General features: G+C 38.0%; 1 protein-coding gene across 1 annotated transcript; it reads right to left on the bottom strand.

Moving 5' to 3' along the window:
• Nucleotides 1–225: 225 nt before the first annotated feature.
• On the bottom strand, nucleotides 226–14,687 carry LOC116306968 (translation initiation factor eIF2B subunit epsilon). The gene is made up of 21 exons (XM_031717108.1): nucleotides 14,526–14,687; nucleotides 13,576–13,700; nucleotides 12,956–13,058; nucleotides 12,467–12,549; nucleotides 11,882–11,956; nucleotides 11,631–11,730; nucleotides 10,944–11,021; nucleotides 10,606–10,683; nucleotides 10,005–10,090; nucleotides 9,125–9,247; nucleotides 8,400–8,500; nucleotides 7,098–7,203; nucleotides 6,586–6,625; nucleotides 5,671–5,803; nucleotides 5,344–5,451; nucleotides 4,433–4,528; nucleotides 4,057–4,147; nucleotides 3,839–3,956; nucleotides 3,330–3,410; nucleotides 2,387–2,554; nucleotides 226–384 (listed from the first exon to the last, which is right to left on the bottom strand). The coding sequence occupies exons 1-21, from the start codon at nucleotides 14,649–14,651 to the stop codon at nucleotides 313–315; spliced, it is 2,091 nt and encodes a 696-aa protein (XP_031572968.1). The 5' UTR covers nucleotides 14,652–14,687; the 3' UTR covers nucleotides 226–312.
• Between the last annotated feature and the right edge of the window lie 55 nt (nucleotides 14,688–14,742).

The following is a 14,742-nucleotide window of genomic DNA, read 5'->3' as shown; positions in this document are numbered from 1 at the left end:
GACAAGGGTTTCTATATCGTGCCGAGCAGTATATCAGTAGTTTTAATTAGCTGTTATTTTTTCTACGCCACACTCGATATGTACTTTAACTGTCCCTTCAGAATAAAAACAAGTAATTGCGAGAACAAGCAAAATTGAGGAATGAATTTTTTTTTCTTTCCGAAAAAGGTCATTACGGAAAATTCAAAAAATAGAGTTATTATTAGTTGAAGTACTGAAGTATACTGAAGTATATAAGCCCTTGTTTATTGATCTTTTCAATTTCTACCATGATTACAACTGTAATACCGACTTCTAAGGATACCACTGGCTCTAATCATCATCCTCGTCTTCGTCCTCGCTTTCTTCTTCGGCTTCTTTTAGCCATTTAATGAATGGCAAAACCTGTGGTCAAAAGAATTAACACACTTGGTTTATTTGATATTACTAGTAAATTGGTTATTAGGAACGCGAGAAATTGTCGCTGAAATTTTCTGTAATCACGACAAAACTTATGAAAAATCTTTCTGTCCACAATTGTGTTATTAAGTTATTTCCTGCTTTTAATCAATTCTAGATATTGGGGAACATAAGACGCCATAGCCGTCATATACTATTAAGTCACGTGACGTAACCGCTTAAAGCTAAGCAGTTGCATCAAAATAAACAACAGAAATGGGAAGAGCACCTTGATATTAGGCGGAGTTTCAGCTTATAATATTGCAAAATACAGGAAAAAGGGCATTGAATATAAATTTATTGAATATTCCATAAGCGTTTGTATGGGAGACTGTGTTGAACATTAGCAAAATGTAAGAAGTTGTGATACTGCTCTTGTCTGCTCTGCTCTAATAGTATAAACCATATAACCTTGGGCGTATTTTTTTCTTCATTCCGGTCAAACCACGTGTTATTCTCTTAAACCAGGCATAACTAGTCAGATCGAATAAAAACATAGAATAGGTTTCCTAACCATTCCACTCCACTAAGCTTTTGTATGGGAGACTGTGTTGAACATTAGCAAAATGTAAGAAGTTATGATTCTGCTCTTGTATTGAATCACGTCCAAAAGACCATATTACCTTGGGCGTTTTTTCCCCTCAATCTGGTCAAACCACGCGTTATTCTCTTGAGAATAAGATTCTTTGTTTAAGATGTATCCATATTCATTTGCTTTCCTCATACGCAACCGTTAAACAAAGAAAAAGTCATTTAAAAAAAACGTTGTCGCTGACCGACTCAAGCCTACGCGACTGGATCGAAAGCTAATACGTCTAAAAATCACTGAAGCGGTTAAATTTTCGTTTTGAATAAGCTGGAAGCGAGATGACGCTTTACCCCCGACTCTATACCATAATAGTTTTTAAAATTCTTTCATATTAAAATTTTTGATTCCTTAGAGAATACAGGAACAATAGTCATAATTAAAGAACAAAAGCAGTGTGAAAAGGATTATGGTCTAGAGACGGGGGTAAAACGTCATCTCGCTTCAGGCTTATTGATTGTCTCGCTAGTAGTAAAGATAATAATGGCGAGAAACAATCGCAACAAGACGAATTAAGTCTATTTCCACTAGAATAGATCCTCTTAGCTTGGGAGTAATATTTTCCCATTTCATACCACCCGACAATTCCTAGAGTATACAGTCAATTCAAAAAGCGTTGTCGTCGACCATCTCAAGCCTACGCGACTGGACCGAAAAGAACTCTGGGCAGCAATCATTGGAGCCGAGTTGACTGCAGTAATTTTATTCGACTAGTTATGCCTGGTTTACAGCACGAACCTGCGTAGGCGAGCGGAAAGTGTTGAAGGAGACGTTTTTTAAATGCCTTCATATTTTCGAAATCGTGAACTGAATCAAAACTACTATGTTTTTCTTTCCCTAAACCCATAGAAAAACATAGTAGTTATAATACAGTTCACGATTTCGAAAATATAAAGGCATTAAAAAAACGTCTCCTTCGACACTTTCCGCTCGCCTACGCAGGTTCGTGCTGTAAACCAGGATCTATTCTAGTGGAAATAGACTTCATTCGTCTTGTTGCGATGTTTTTCCATTACAGACCATATGCTATTCCCGATGAATATGGATACAACTTAAACAGAGAATCCTATTCTCAAGGGAATGACACAAACGAACGAATGTCTAGTTTTGCCCTACTTCAAACTTAGGCTGCGTTCATAATGTATGGCAGAGGGGGAGGGGGGCAGGGGAAAATTTGAAGTGTCCAGAATAATTCTTAACACCCCCCTTAAAGTCATGCAAAAAAATACGATCCCCCCGAAGCAAGGCTTGTAGCTTCTTCCAAAATTTGTCCATCCCCCCTTTTTCTTACCAAAATTTTCCCGGCCCCCCTAAATTTAACCTGCCCCCTCCCTCTGCCATACATCATGAATGCAGCCTTACCCTTTCTCGTAGTAGTTTTTTCTGTGATTCCACGACATGGTCATCATGTACGCCAGGGTTGGCATGCCAACTAAGGATAACCGTCTCTTCAAGGAGATCCACGTTGTAGAGGTGATTGAGGTAGATCTGAAGCATGGCGTTGCACCACTTGTTAAGAGCGAAGAATTCCTGGGAAACAAACAAAAAATGGTGAAAAGGACGCAGTTTATACAATTTGAGTAAGTTTTAGGAAAATTATGTTGAAGAGAGGTGTTTCTGGCGCTTCTTAGTTGTTATTATACCTTTAAATCTTATCGATACCCCGAAACAACCTCTGGGCTGATCTAAGTCAGGGCACGGCTAACTCACAGATCAAACCCTGAAACAACCTCTGGGTTAATCTAAGTCAGGGCACGGCTAACTCACGCATTGAACCCTGAAACAACCTCTGGGCTGATCAAAGTCAGGGCATGGCTAACTCACAGATCAAACCCTGAAACAACCTCTGATCTAAGTCAGAGCATGGCTAACTCACGCATTGAACCTTGAAACAACCTCTGGGCTGATCAAAGTCAGGGCACTGCTAACTCACAGATCAAACCCTGAAACAACCTCTGGGCTGATCTAAGTCAGGGCATGGCTAACTCACAGATTGAACCCTGTAACAACCTCTTGGCTGATCTAAGTCAGGGCATGGCTAACTCACAGATCAAACCCTGAAACAACCTCTTGGCTGATCTAAGTCAGGGCATGGCTAACTTACAGATCAAACCCTGAAACAACCTCTTGGCTGATCTAAGTCAGGGCATGGCTAACTCACAGATCAAACCCTGAAACAACCTCTTGGCTGATCTAAGTCAGGGCACGGCTAACTCACAGATCGAATTGGAATTTTGCAGTTTTGTTGAGGGATAAAAACTGGAGAACCAAAAGAAAGGCTTGTGACAAGGCTTGTGACGTTTACCTCAGCATAAATGATCAGGTCTTTCTGTCCGTCTGCATCTCTGATGTACTTCTCCATTAAGGGTTTGAGGTGATCTAATGTCTGATGAAAATACAAATAAACTAATAATAAAACTCACCGTCAAGCAAGCAAGCAAGCAAGCAAGCAAGCAAGCAAGCAAGCAAGCAAGCAAGCAAGCAAGCAAGCAAGCCAAGCAAGCAAGCAAGCAAGCAAGCAAGCAAGCAAGCAAGCAAGCAAGCAAGCAAGCAAGCAAGCAAGCAAGCAAGCAAGCAAGCAAGCAAGCAAGCAAGCAAGCAAGCAAGCAAGCAAGCAAGCAAGCAAGCAAGCAAGCAAGCAAGCAAGCAAGCAAGCAAGCAAGCAAGCAAGCAAGCAAGCAAGCAAGCAAGCAAGCAAGCAAGCAAGCAAGCAAGCAAGCAAGCAAGCAAGCAAGCAAGCAAGCAAGCAAGCAAGCAAGCAAGCAAGCACGTAAATTGAATTAAAAGCCAGGACAACAAAAAAGTAAGACTAGCCTTTTTCAGTGATTTTGCTTGGGATCGTTTGTCCATTGTATTATCAGGCAGGGACGTCTCTAGCAATGCTTTGACCATCGATTGATTGACATCACGAAATGTAACATTGTACGCGAACCTGCAGCCAGTGAAGACAAGATTGATTGACACATGATTATGTTCTGATTGGCTAATGTTACTGGGTGATGTAAAGAAAGCCACCTAAGTGTAGTACATACTTAGAAGCGTTGATCTCCAGGACCATGTTGTCCGGTGATACTTTATCAGCTACTCCATGGCGGATGGTCTCAAGTACTTCATTATAAAACACTAGACAAAACATTAAAAAATACACCGTCCTTGTAAGTATTGACAGCTGAATGAGTAACCAGTCAACCAATGACTGATATACAAACAGACAGACAGACAAAACGACTGACTGGCTGACTGACGGACCCAATGAATGCATGGGTGCATGAAAAAATGCTCATCATGGACAGACAGACTCACTGGCAGACTGACTGACTGACTAACTGTAGTGACTGAGTCACTGACAGACATTAAAAACTGGTGTCAATTTGCTAAATAATATGGATCAAAGATGTTTTGACTTACAACTAGAGTCCTCAGGAGGTGGGCTCTCTGGTTCAAGGCTCTCTTCACTGCTGATTGAACTCACTTCATCTTCACTGGAGCTCTCCCTCTCCTCACCTGTATGATCAATATCTATTAGTAGGTATCATTATATCATCATCCTCATAACCACTACCACTGCCATCAGCATCAGCAGTAGCAGCAGCAGCAGCATCATCATCATCATCATCATCAACCATCATCTCCACCATCATCATCAGCAGCAGCAGCATCATCATCATCATCACCATTGATCACCAACATCATCATCACCAGCCACAGCACTACCATTATCATCATTATCAGAAATAATTGTCATCATCATGAAATGCATCAGCAACACCAAGTCTTATCATTATTACTATCATCATGAATTTCAATAAATACAGTATATTAACTCTTATCCCAACCAATACTATCATCATCATCAGCAATGACCTCTTATCACAACCATTACTACTGTATCTTCATCATCAGCAATCAACTCTTATCACAACCATTACTACTGTATCTTCATCATCAGCAATCAACTCTTATCACAACCATTACTACTGTATCTTCATCATCAGCAATCAACTCTTATCACAACCATTACTACTGTATCTTCATCATCAGCAATCAACTCTTATCACAACCATTACTACTGTATCTTCATCATCAGTAATCACCTCTTATCACAACCATTACTACTGTATCTTCATCATCAGCAATCAACTCTTATCACAACCATTACTACTGTATCTTCATCATCAGCAATCACTTCTTATCACAACCATTACTACTGTATCTTCATCATCATTTATCATCATCAAAAACTACACCTTTTAAAATCATCATCATCTTAAAATCATATTTTTTTTAAATTTTCATTTCATGTTGACAGTATTACCTACCCCATAGATCAAGCTCACGGTTTTCATCATCATCATCACTATCAATGTCATCACTATGTAACCATAGGTAACCTTGACCTTCTTCACCAACATCTTCGGCATTGAACCCTAGCAACGATAAGGAAAGATTCTAGATTAACTGCAACTCAACTAAGAAACAGATATCAAATTTTACAATTTTACATTATTATAGATGCTGCTTCCTGCATTTTGAGGCATTCCAGCGCAGAAATAGGGATACATCTAAGAGTGGGGTCCCCCGGTAAGTGGGTATCCCCTCTATCCCTATCCCCCACCCCACCCCACATGGAAGATAGCCTTCCCTACCTGGTGGTTCTTGAGTCTCTTGTTTGTCCTCTAGTGATAAATCCTCCATACCAAAGTCCCCTTCGTCATCTTGTTTTTGCTTTAGTGTAACTCTAGATCTGGGTTTGAGTTTAATATCAGGGCCAATAACAACCTACAGACAAAAAAAAAATGCATATATTAAAATCATTCATGAAAGATGAAGGAACCAACACATAGTTAATAGGCAGACAATAAATATGTTAAGCAAACTGCCCTTGATAAATGTTAAACCACAATCTACCTACAGCCTACTTACGACTGTCTGATACCTTACCAACAACCCACTGATACTCTGCCTACATCCTACTTACAACCTTCTAAAACCTTACCAACACCCTACTGACACCATACCAACACCCTACTGACACCATACCAACACCCTACTGACACCATACCAATACCCTACTGACACCTTACAAGCACCCTACTGACACTCTACCAACACCCTACTGACACCTTATCTCAACACCCTAAAGACACCCTACCAGCACCTTACTGACACCATACCAACACCCTACTGATACCCTATCTCAACACCCTAAAGACACCTTACCAGCACCCTACTGACACCATACCAATACCCTACTGACACCTTATCTCAACACCCTAAAGACACCCTACCAACACCTTACTGACACCATACCAACACTGTATTGGCACCCTATCTCTAGCCACCCTACCAACATACTAATGATACCGATACCAACACCCTCCTGACAACTCACTGACACTGTATCAATCGCTACTGGCACCCCTCATCCTAAGTCACCCTTTGCTACTAATTCTTTATTCCAACACTACCAACAACTTACCAACAACTTGCAACACCCTACAAACACACACTCGTTACTTTTACCAATTAAGATGAGAAATTAAAAGACAAAGATGACTTACATTAAATGATACCAGAGAACCTGTGGTTATAGAGACATCCCTGCAGATTAAATGAACAAAATAATCAATGTTTACTAAATAATGAAGACTGTGCAATTGTTGTACAGCCATCAAATAAATCTCTTGTTATTAAGTCATGCAAGTGAGGCTAATGGGTCAATACACTACAAGTGACCCTATGGAATTGACATTGGTTATGACTGCTGTTGCAGTGGATCAGTCTTTAGAGCAGTTTTCGTATGACTGTGAAAAGCTCACGGCACGAACACGGGCAAGGCATATGCCAGACCAATCACATTGCACGAGAATTTACTCTTCATCCAATCAAATGTCTGAAACATGGCGCAGACATGGTCACCCCAATGTCATGGCACTGTCCGACCAATCACATTGCGTGAGAAATAAATCCCCCAATCCAAAGTCTAGAAAACATCACAGTTGCGGCAAGGCACACATACCACACTGACTTTTTCACAGTCATACCAAAACAGCTCTAATTACCGGGTACTTACTTTTTGATGTGAGCACCTGAGCACAGGATGGAATCAGATATGATACAGTTACTCTCTACCACTACATTATCCCAAAGATGAGCACCTTGTATGGTTACATTATCACCTGGTGCAGAAACAATATCATTATTGAAAATCATTATCATCATCCGACATCATCATAATCAACAATGTCATCATAGCATAACTACCCTACCATGACCACAAGGCACAATCATCATCATCTTTACGCATTACTATCAACAATGTCAACTATCAACAACACAATTACTGTCCCCTTCATCACCATCATTATCATTATCATCGCCATCAACACCACCATCACCATCATCACACCACCATAATGTATCACCATCATCACACCACCATCATCATCATAATCACACCACCATCATCACCATCATCATCACCATTACCATAATGTATAACCATCATCACCACCATCATCATTACACCACCATCATCATTACACCACCATCATCATTACACCACCATCATCATTACACCACCATAATGTATCACCATCATCATCATCATCAACACTACCACACCACCATCATGTATTATCATCATAATTATCACCACCACCACCATCATCACCAACATCATATACTGTATCATCACCATCATTACTACCATCACAACCACCATCAAATATCATCATCATCACCATCACCACCATCACCCTCACCATCATCACACCACCATCATGTATCATTATCATAGTCATCATCATCACCCCCATCATCACCACCATCATATATCATCACCATCATTACTACTATCACAACCAACACTATCATCTGCCAACATATCGTGATCACCATCACCAACACCATCATCACACCACCATCATGTATCATAATCATAATCATCATCATCACCACCATCATCAACACTATCATCACCACCATCATATATCATCACCATCATTAGTACTATCACAACCACCATTATCATCACCACCATCATCATCACCACCATCACACCACCATTATGTATCATGTATCATCATCATTACCACCTTTATCACCACCATCATATATCATCATCATAACCATCACCACCGTCATATCATCACCATCATTACTACTATCACAACCACCACTATCATTTGCCAACATCATGATTAACCTCAGCCTCAAATTTATTACAATTTGTAATTTGAAACTCACTTCCAGACCAGACATTCACTCATTCCATCAAGACACCATAAGCAACTAGCTCAATTGTTTTGGAGAAGTCCTTATTTCTATAACATATAAATCCCATTATTCAAAAAAAATAATATGTCTAGTTTACCTATGGTACAATTTTTCCCAATGACACAGTTAGAAAGAACAGTCCCTGTCCCAACAGATGTACCACAACCAATGATGAGGTTTTCTTTCAATTCACAATCCCTTTAAAGAAAAATCAGAAAGAAATGAATTTCAAAACTTTATCAACAAATGCCATTTTTTGGTTCTTAAATGTTCACACATGATATAGTTCCTCTCCTTTGACCTGAATGCAATGGATATGACCTGTTTTGCCAAGATGGGAAATGAGAGAAAAAAGGGAAATGGCAAGTGCACTGTTTTCATTCTTAGAAATTTAAGATATCTGTATGATTATTTTGGGAAATGAAAGAGGAATATGGGAAAATGGAAATAAAAAAGGTTGATGCCTAGGGAAGTTAAAGCCATATTACCAATATAGGAATGGAAAAAAAAGAAAGATGAAAATGGGAAATATGTTTAATTGCCATTGTCTAGACTAGGGAAGATAAAGCCAGCCTTTGACTATAGGAAATGAAAAGAAAAAGTAAAGAAAATGGGAAATATGTTGCCATTGTCTAGTCTGACTAGATAGAAAAAGTATAGCAAATCATGTTACTATAGAAAATGAAAATTAAAGGGAAAAAAAGAAAATGGGAAAGGTGTTGCCATTTGCTAGACTAGGGACCACTATAGCAGTGAAAATAAAAGGAAAAATGGAGATGTGGGAAGGGAGTCACATTACTGTTAAGTGTATCAACTTTTTACCTTGCTAGAGATAGATCTTTATCTAGATATAAATTATGCCTGATATAGCTGTATGAATCTTCCATGAAGAATGAGCTGTTGTCTGGAACAATAGGATATGACCAGCGATGAAGGATGTCTTTACTAAAAAAATGGAATCGAATTGAATAACATTAAATAACCAAATCCTTTTTCGAATGGTTCTTTAAATTTAAAAACACATCAAATGAATTTGGACCCTCATATTATTATCATGATGAATGATTATTATTACAGGAAACAAGGCTGGCATAGCAGTAATACTCCAACTGCGGGTGACGTCAAAGCAGCTCAATTTGGAGGACAAAACAAAAGAATTTCAATCTCCTGAGAATTGAAAACCTATTGTTTTGTCCTCCAAATTGAGCTGCATTCTGACGTGCTGCAAGGGGTCTATAGACTTGATTTTAACCTCATGGTCTCAAGTTGAAGCTCAGTTCCTGCACTTGACAGAAAATGGGAGGTAGAGTTTATTACGTCTCTCCCTTGATTTGAGGGTTTTTTGTAGGTTCTACAGATTTTACCAGACTAAATCCCGATTCCAATGTATGAGTTAGCAGTGCCCTGACTTAGATCAGAAATTAAGTTTGGTTAGTTTAAATTTAAGTTTTCTTTGAATAGTATTACAGTGCAATGCACAAAAGTATGACCACGTTTAAATAAATGTACTGTATTTGCATACGTCTATACTTCTTGCTAGCTTCTGTACATTCAACAACACATTTGGATGCACTGCTGGCTGCAAAATAATAAGGTAAGCAAATGCTCATTAGGCAGGAAAAAGCCAGTGCACAGAAGTATGTGTGCAAATACCTAAAATGTGGTCATACTTTTGCTCGTTGTGCTGTAAAATGAGCATTACCTTACAGCATCATACATGTAAAAGTTAGATACTCTAGCAGCATAAGTGTCATTTATAATGTTACAGTGAATCTGGTTCCCCAAAATCTAAAGAAAAGAAGACAACGTATTCCCTTGAGAATAAGATTCTTTGTTTGTTGTATCCATATTCATATGTTTTCTCGTGCACAACCATTAAACAAAGGAATAATACTCTAGGGATTGAATGACATGTGGACTGAATGGCCCACCTCCGAGATATGCTTCAATTGTCACGCACAAAGGTTTCAGTATGATGCTACATGCTAAATTAAATTTATTCTTACTGCCTGTCACGAATGACCGAGCATTTAGCACCTAGCCTCATACTGAAACCTTTGTGTGTGACAAGCAAAGCATATCTCGGAAATGGGCTATTGGGAAAACATTATGCAAGAGCTACAAAGGTCTATTTTGATAGATTAAAAAAATAGTGAGGTTATAAATGCCAATCAATCCTTCTGGAATAATCCCATAAAAATAAAAGAAAACATTGTTGTATTTTATGCCAAGTGCTCTCCCTTTAGCTTTCAGAGTAAACCAGTAACGTCTTTAGTAATTCTGAATTCATTTAAATACTTTACATCTTCATTGATGAGAATTCCTTTGATGAAATCTTGTCTTGTTTGATAGTCAAAGTTGTCTGTAAAGAGATGGGGAACCTGTGAAGAAATAGATACAATTCATGACAAATTGACTATCTACTCTAGAGCTGTACTCTGGGATCACACATGGGCTGTATAGCAGCAACAAGAGGCACCTTCACATGCTTTTAGTTCGGCTTTGTTGTCAGCTGCACCACTGCTGTACTTCTGGCGTTGATTACTGATAAACTTAGTTATAAGGGTCATATCTGTCACTTTCCCCAAGGGTGACTTGTCTTGGGTACTATTATAATATAAGAGAAAGGAAGTTGCTTTACCTGTGTAGAACAGATACAGATGTGGCAGTCCAAGAGGTCATATCTTAGCTGAATATTATGATTGTCGGCAAACAAAGTCTAAACAAACAGAGTTCACTGTCATTAAACAAATCAAATTATAGTGTCATTAACAAATAATATATATATTGTCATTATCAGCCCATCAATCAAATTTATTATGTATATAATAGATTTTTGAGATGTATTAAGCTGTGAATTACAGTCTTTGGTGAGAGCTTCAGCTTGGAAAACATGCTTCTGTGTATATAGAAAGAAAAGAAGATTCTCCATGTCTGTGAAAACTCAAAGCACATCAATGATGGCACAGACACTATAAAACACTTGCCAATCACTCACAACTTGGCAGTATGAAATGTTTATGACTTTGATATCATAAAAAATCCTTGCTTTGAGAAGCTGAATAATAAAATGGTCAACAAGCTCAATATAATGAAAAAAGGTTGTAAATAAAATACTTTATGACCAGCTGACACATATAATCAACAATCAGACGATCGTTCACTGATTGTTTGGAAATAGTTGTCTGACTATCGACTATGCATCGACTGACTGATGGTCAACAATCTGCGGCTGTTTTAAGTTGGTTGATCGTTGGTTGGTTGTTAGGGAACAATTGGTGGCTGGTCATAAAGTATCATAAGTATATAAAATAAATTATTTTTTTACCAGTGGAAATTCAAACTTCTTTCTCTTTATTGTTCTTTCATAGAATAATACTCTGTTGGTTGAAGAATCTAAAGCAAGTACTGTATCATCTTCCCGACACCTAGAGAAAAAACCAGTAAAATTCAGTTCTTTAGTTTGACTTTTTAGGATACATGGCTGCCTGTGTACTTCGATGCTCTCATGAAGCAATGTTCTCCCATCCAATTAGAAAACAAGACTTTTTACAGTTATCTTATAACAAAATTTATTACCTTGTTCTGTGTCCAGGGTTTGCTGTTTTGAATACCATGGTCATAATTGATGATTTATCCTTTTGACGTCTTGCTCTACACATTACAACAAGAAGAAAATTAAAGAAAAAGAATGGATGAACTTCAACCTTGTACACCCCACATACATAGGTCTACAATATTTATAATCAAAGACCTGTTTTACTGTTTTCTGCTGTGTGTGTCATTCCCCTATGTACCGCGGTATTACTACATGTACTTTCTTGTCAGTATTGAATAAGAAGAAATTCAACATAATATTACAGCTTTATAATAGTGCTTATTCTGAGATAGTCTTGTTAGTTCTTTGAACTTATTGTATAGATCAGTCTGAACCCAGGTGCATAAATGTTAATTGAAGTATTATGATCATCCGGGTGGATGTAGTCCTGAGAAGGACTGTTTGATGTGACTGACGTTTCGACATCCTGAGCGGAAGTCATCTTCTTGACTCTGAAGATATCTTCTGCTCAGGTTGTCAAAACATCAGTCACATCAAACAGTCCTTCTCAGGACTACATCCACCCGGATGATCATAATACTTCGATTAACATTCTTTGAACTTACTTGTGTTCATTAAGAACATGTTTTAGTTTCATGTTGGAGACAACATCTCCACTAACAAGAACAAAGTCTGACCTGATGAGGGACTAAAATAAACAATAAGTAAATAGATGATAAATAATAATAATAATAATAATAATAATAATAATAACTTTATTTAACAAGGTTAAACACATTACAGTTGCAAACTGATAAGCTTGTGTACCTCCCTTTATATCTATATTATAAATAAACTGATAAAATTATAAATAACTGCTGTGTTCCTTGATTACAGACTCATTTACTCAAAGGCTTAGTCTTGTATCAGCGTCTGAATATTCACAAATACCAACAGTAAAATAAAGAATGCACAACTTCAATGATACAAAAACTCTGAATTTCCATGGACCTTCAATGGAATACATGAATATTCTGCACAAAATCTTGGCTAACCCTGGCAATGGAGAACTCAAAACTGCAGTATTAATTTACTTCACAAGAAAATAAGGTTACCTTTCTATCAATCTCCCTCAATGCATCACCAGTAGATAGACAGTTTTCTACTATCACAGTATGAATTTCACATGGTGATCTGGAACCCATCCATTTTGAGTCACTACCAAAAAGCAAAAAAAATGTTTTGGGCTATGGTGAATTAGGTTCTAACTCTTGATAAATTTTACATATCGATGGTTTGCCATAAGAATCTAGCTGACTTCTCGTCATGGTTACCATATGGAACTACTATTATTACATGGTTACCATGGTTACCTAATGTACCTTGGTAACCTGCTTTAATCAGGATTGTAACCATAGAGTTAGTATAACCTTGGATACCATTCTATTGCAAATACTAAAAGAGCAGTTTTTGTGCTGTGCTGTGAGCGTGATGCTTTCTAGAATTTTGATTGGCTGATTTTTTTTGCAAAATGTGATTAGCATGACAGTGTGCATGTTCCAGGTATTTGATTGGATGGAGAGCAATTTCTGGGTTGGTGTATCCCTTGCCATTTCACGACCGTGCTCATGCCGTGAGCTTTTCACAGACAAAGGAAAACTGCTCTATATCACAGGGAACCCACAATAGCAGCTATAAATATACTGAAGAACAGGTGATTGATTTAATGTCTTACTTTAAATGTTTGACTATTTGATCAGCATGTGCACAGCAGAATACAAATATCTCCTCAACCCCAGCTTCTACCAGGAATTCTATAGTGTAGTCCAACAAAGTGCAGTTCACCAAAGGTAGCAAAGCCTAAAATAAAGAGCGGTAATTATATACATATATATCAAATACGCTGGATTATGTATTGCTTCACATCCCTTCCCATGCATTAAGATTAAAAGGATGAAAGACACCGCTGCCATGCAAGTTGTCTCAACAAAACAAACTATAATCAAATATTTTATTAAATCCACGACATTGTGGCTACAATGCAATGTATGTTGCATGTGCCAAACCCCAGTAACAGTCAACTGATAAAAACAATCTAATTCAACCATTAAACATTTTATATCAAAAGTACCATCTCCCCATATTGTCTATACATGTTTATTTTCCTATCCCCCCTTCTCTCATTTACTGGTAAGGTGCTTCTAGACAGGTGCTGCTCCAGGAAGGGGAGTGGGTGGGGGGGGTGGGGGGGGAAGGTTGTGGTCACATGGTTGCATGCACTCCATGAATACGGCTTTGTCTTTGATCACAGACTCATTTATTCAGCGTTAGCCTCGTATCAGTATCTAAATATTTACAAATACCAACGGCAAAGTAAAGAATGCACAACTTCAACAATACGAATACTTTGAAGTTCCATGGTCCTTCATTTGAATGCATGAATATTCAAAGTAAGCTTCCATACAAACAGAGGCTTACCCTGTAAAACTGAGAATTCGAAACTGGAGTATTTAGCTGTGGTATTTTACAATGCATTTGGTTTTAAAGACCTCCATTGCATAGCTATTTTACGCTAGAACTAAACTAGACCCAAACAAACAACAAGGAAGCGCATCTGGAATTGAAAGAAAATAGCAAAAGAAAATTTCACGTCTACCCTTGGTATGTTTGTTTTCATGAACTTACCCTCGGCCTTTCCAATGTTATCGGTAAAAATTTAAAATTAAAGCTATCGGCAAGAATTACTCCTTGTAGTATTTCGTCTCCTTTCTCCCACGTCTCTCCTCCTCCCTTCCTCTTTTTAGTGTTCATTTTTTCAAACCAGAAACATGGCGCTCAATCTTCGGATTAAAGTCTTAAATCAATAACCTATCGGAAATATCATCGGCGATTCTCTTAAAAT

The sequence above is a fragment of the Actinia tenebrosa genome, unplaced genomic scaffold (assembly GCF_029948245.1).
Source record: "Actinia tenebrosa isolate PJP-AT-01 unplaced genomic scaffold, QUT_ActTen_1.0 PGA_scaffold16__25_contigs__length_10494907, whole genome shotgun sequence".
Lineage (NCBI taxonomy): Eukaryota > Metazoa > Cnidaria > Anthozoa > Actiniaria > Actiniidae > Actinia > Actinia tenebrosa.
The sequence above is the reverse complement of the archived record's forward strand: the minus strand, read 5'-3'. Positions and strand labels throughout refer to the sequence as shown.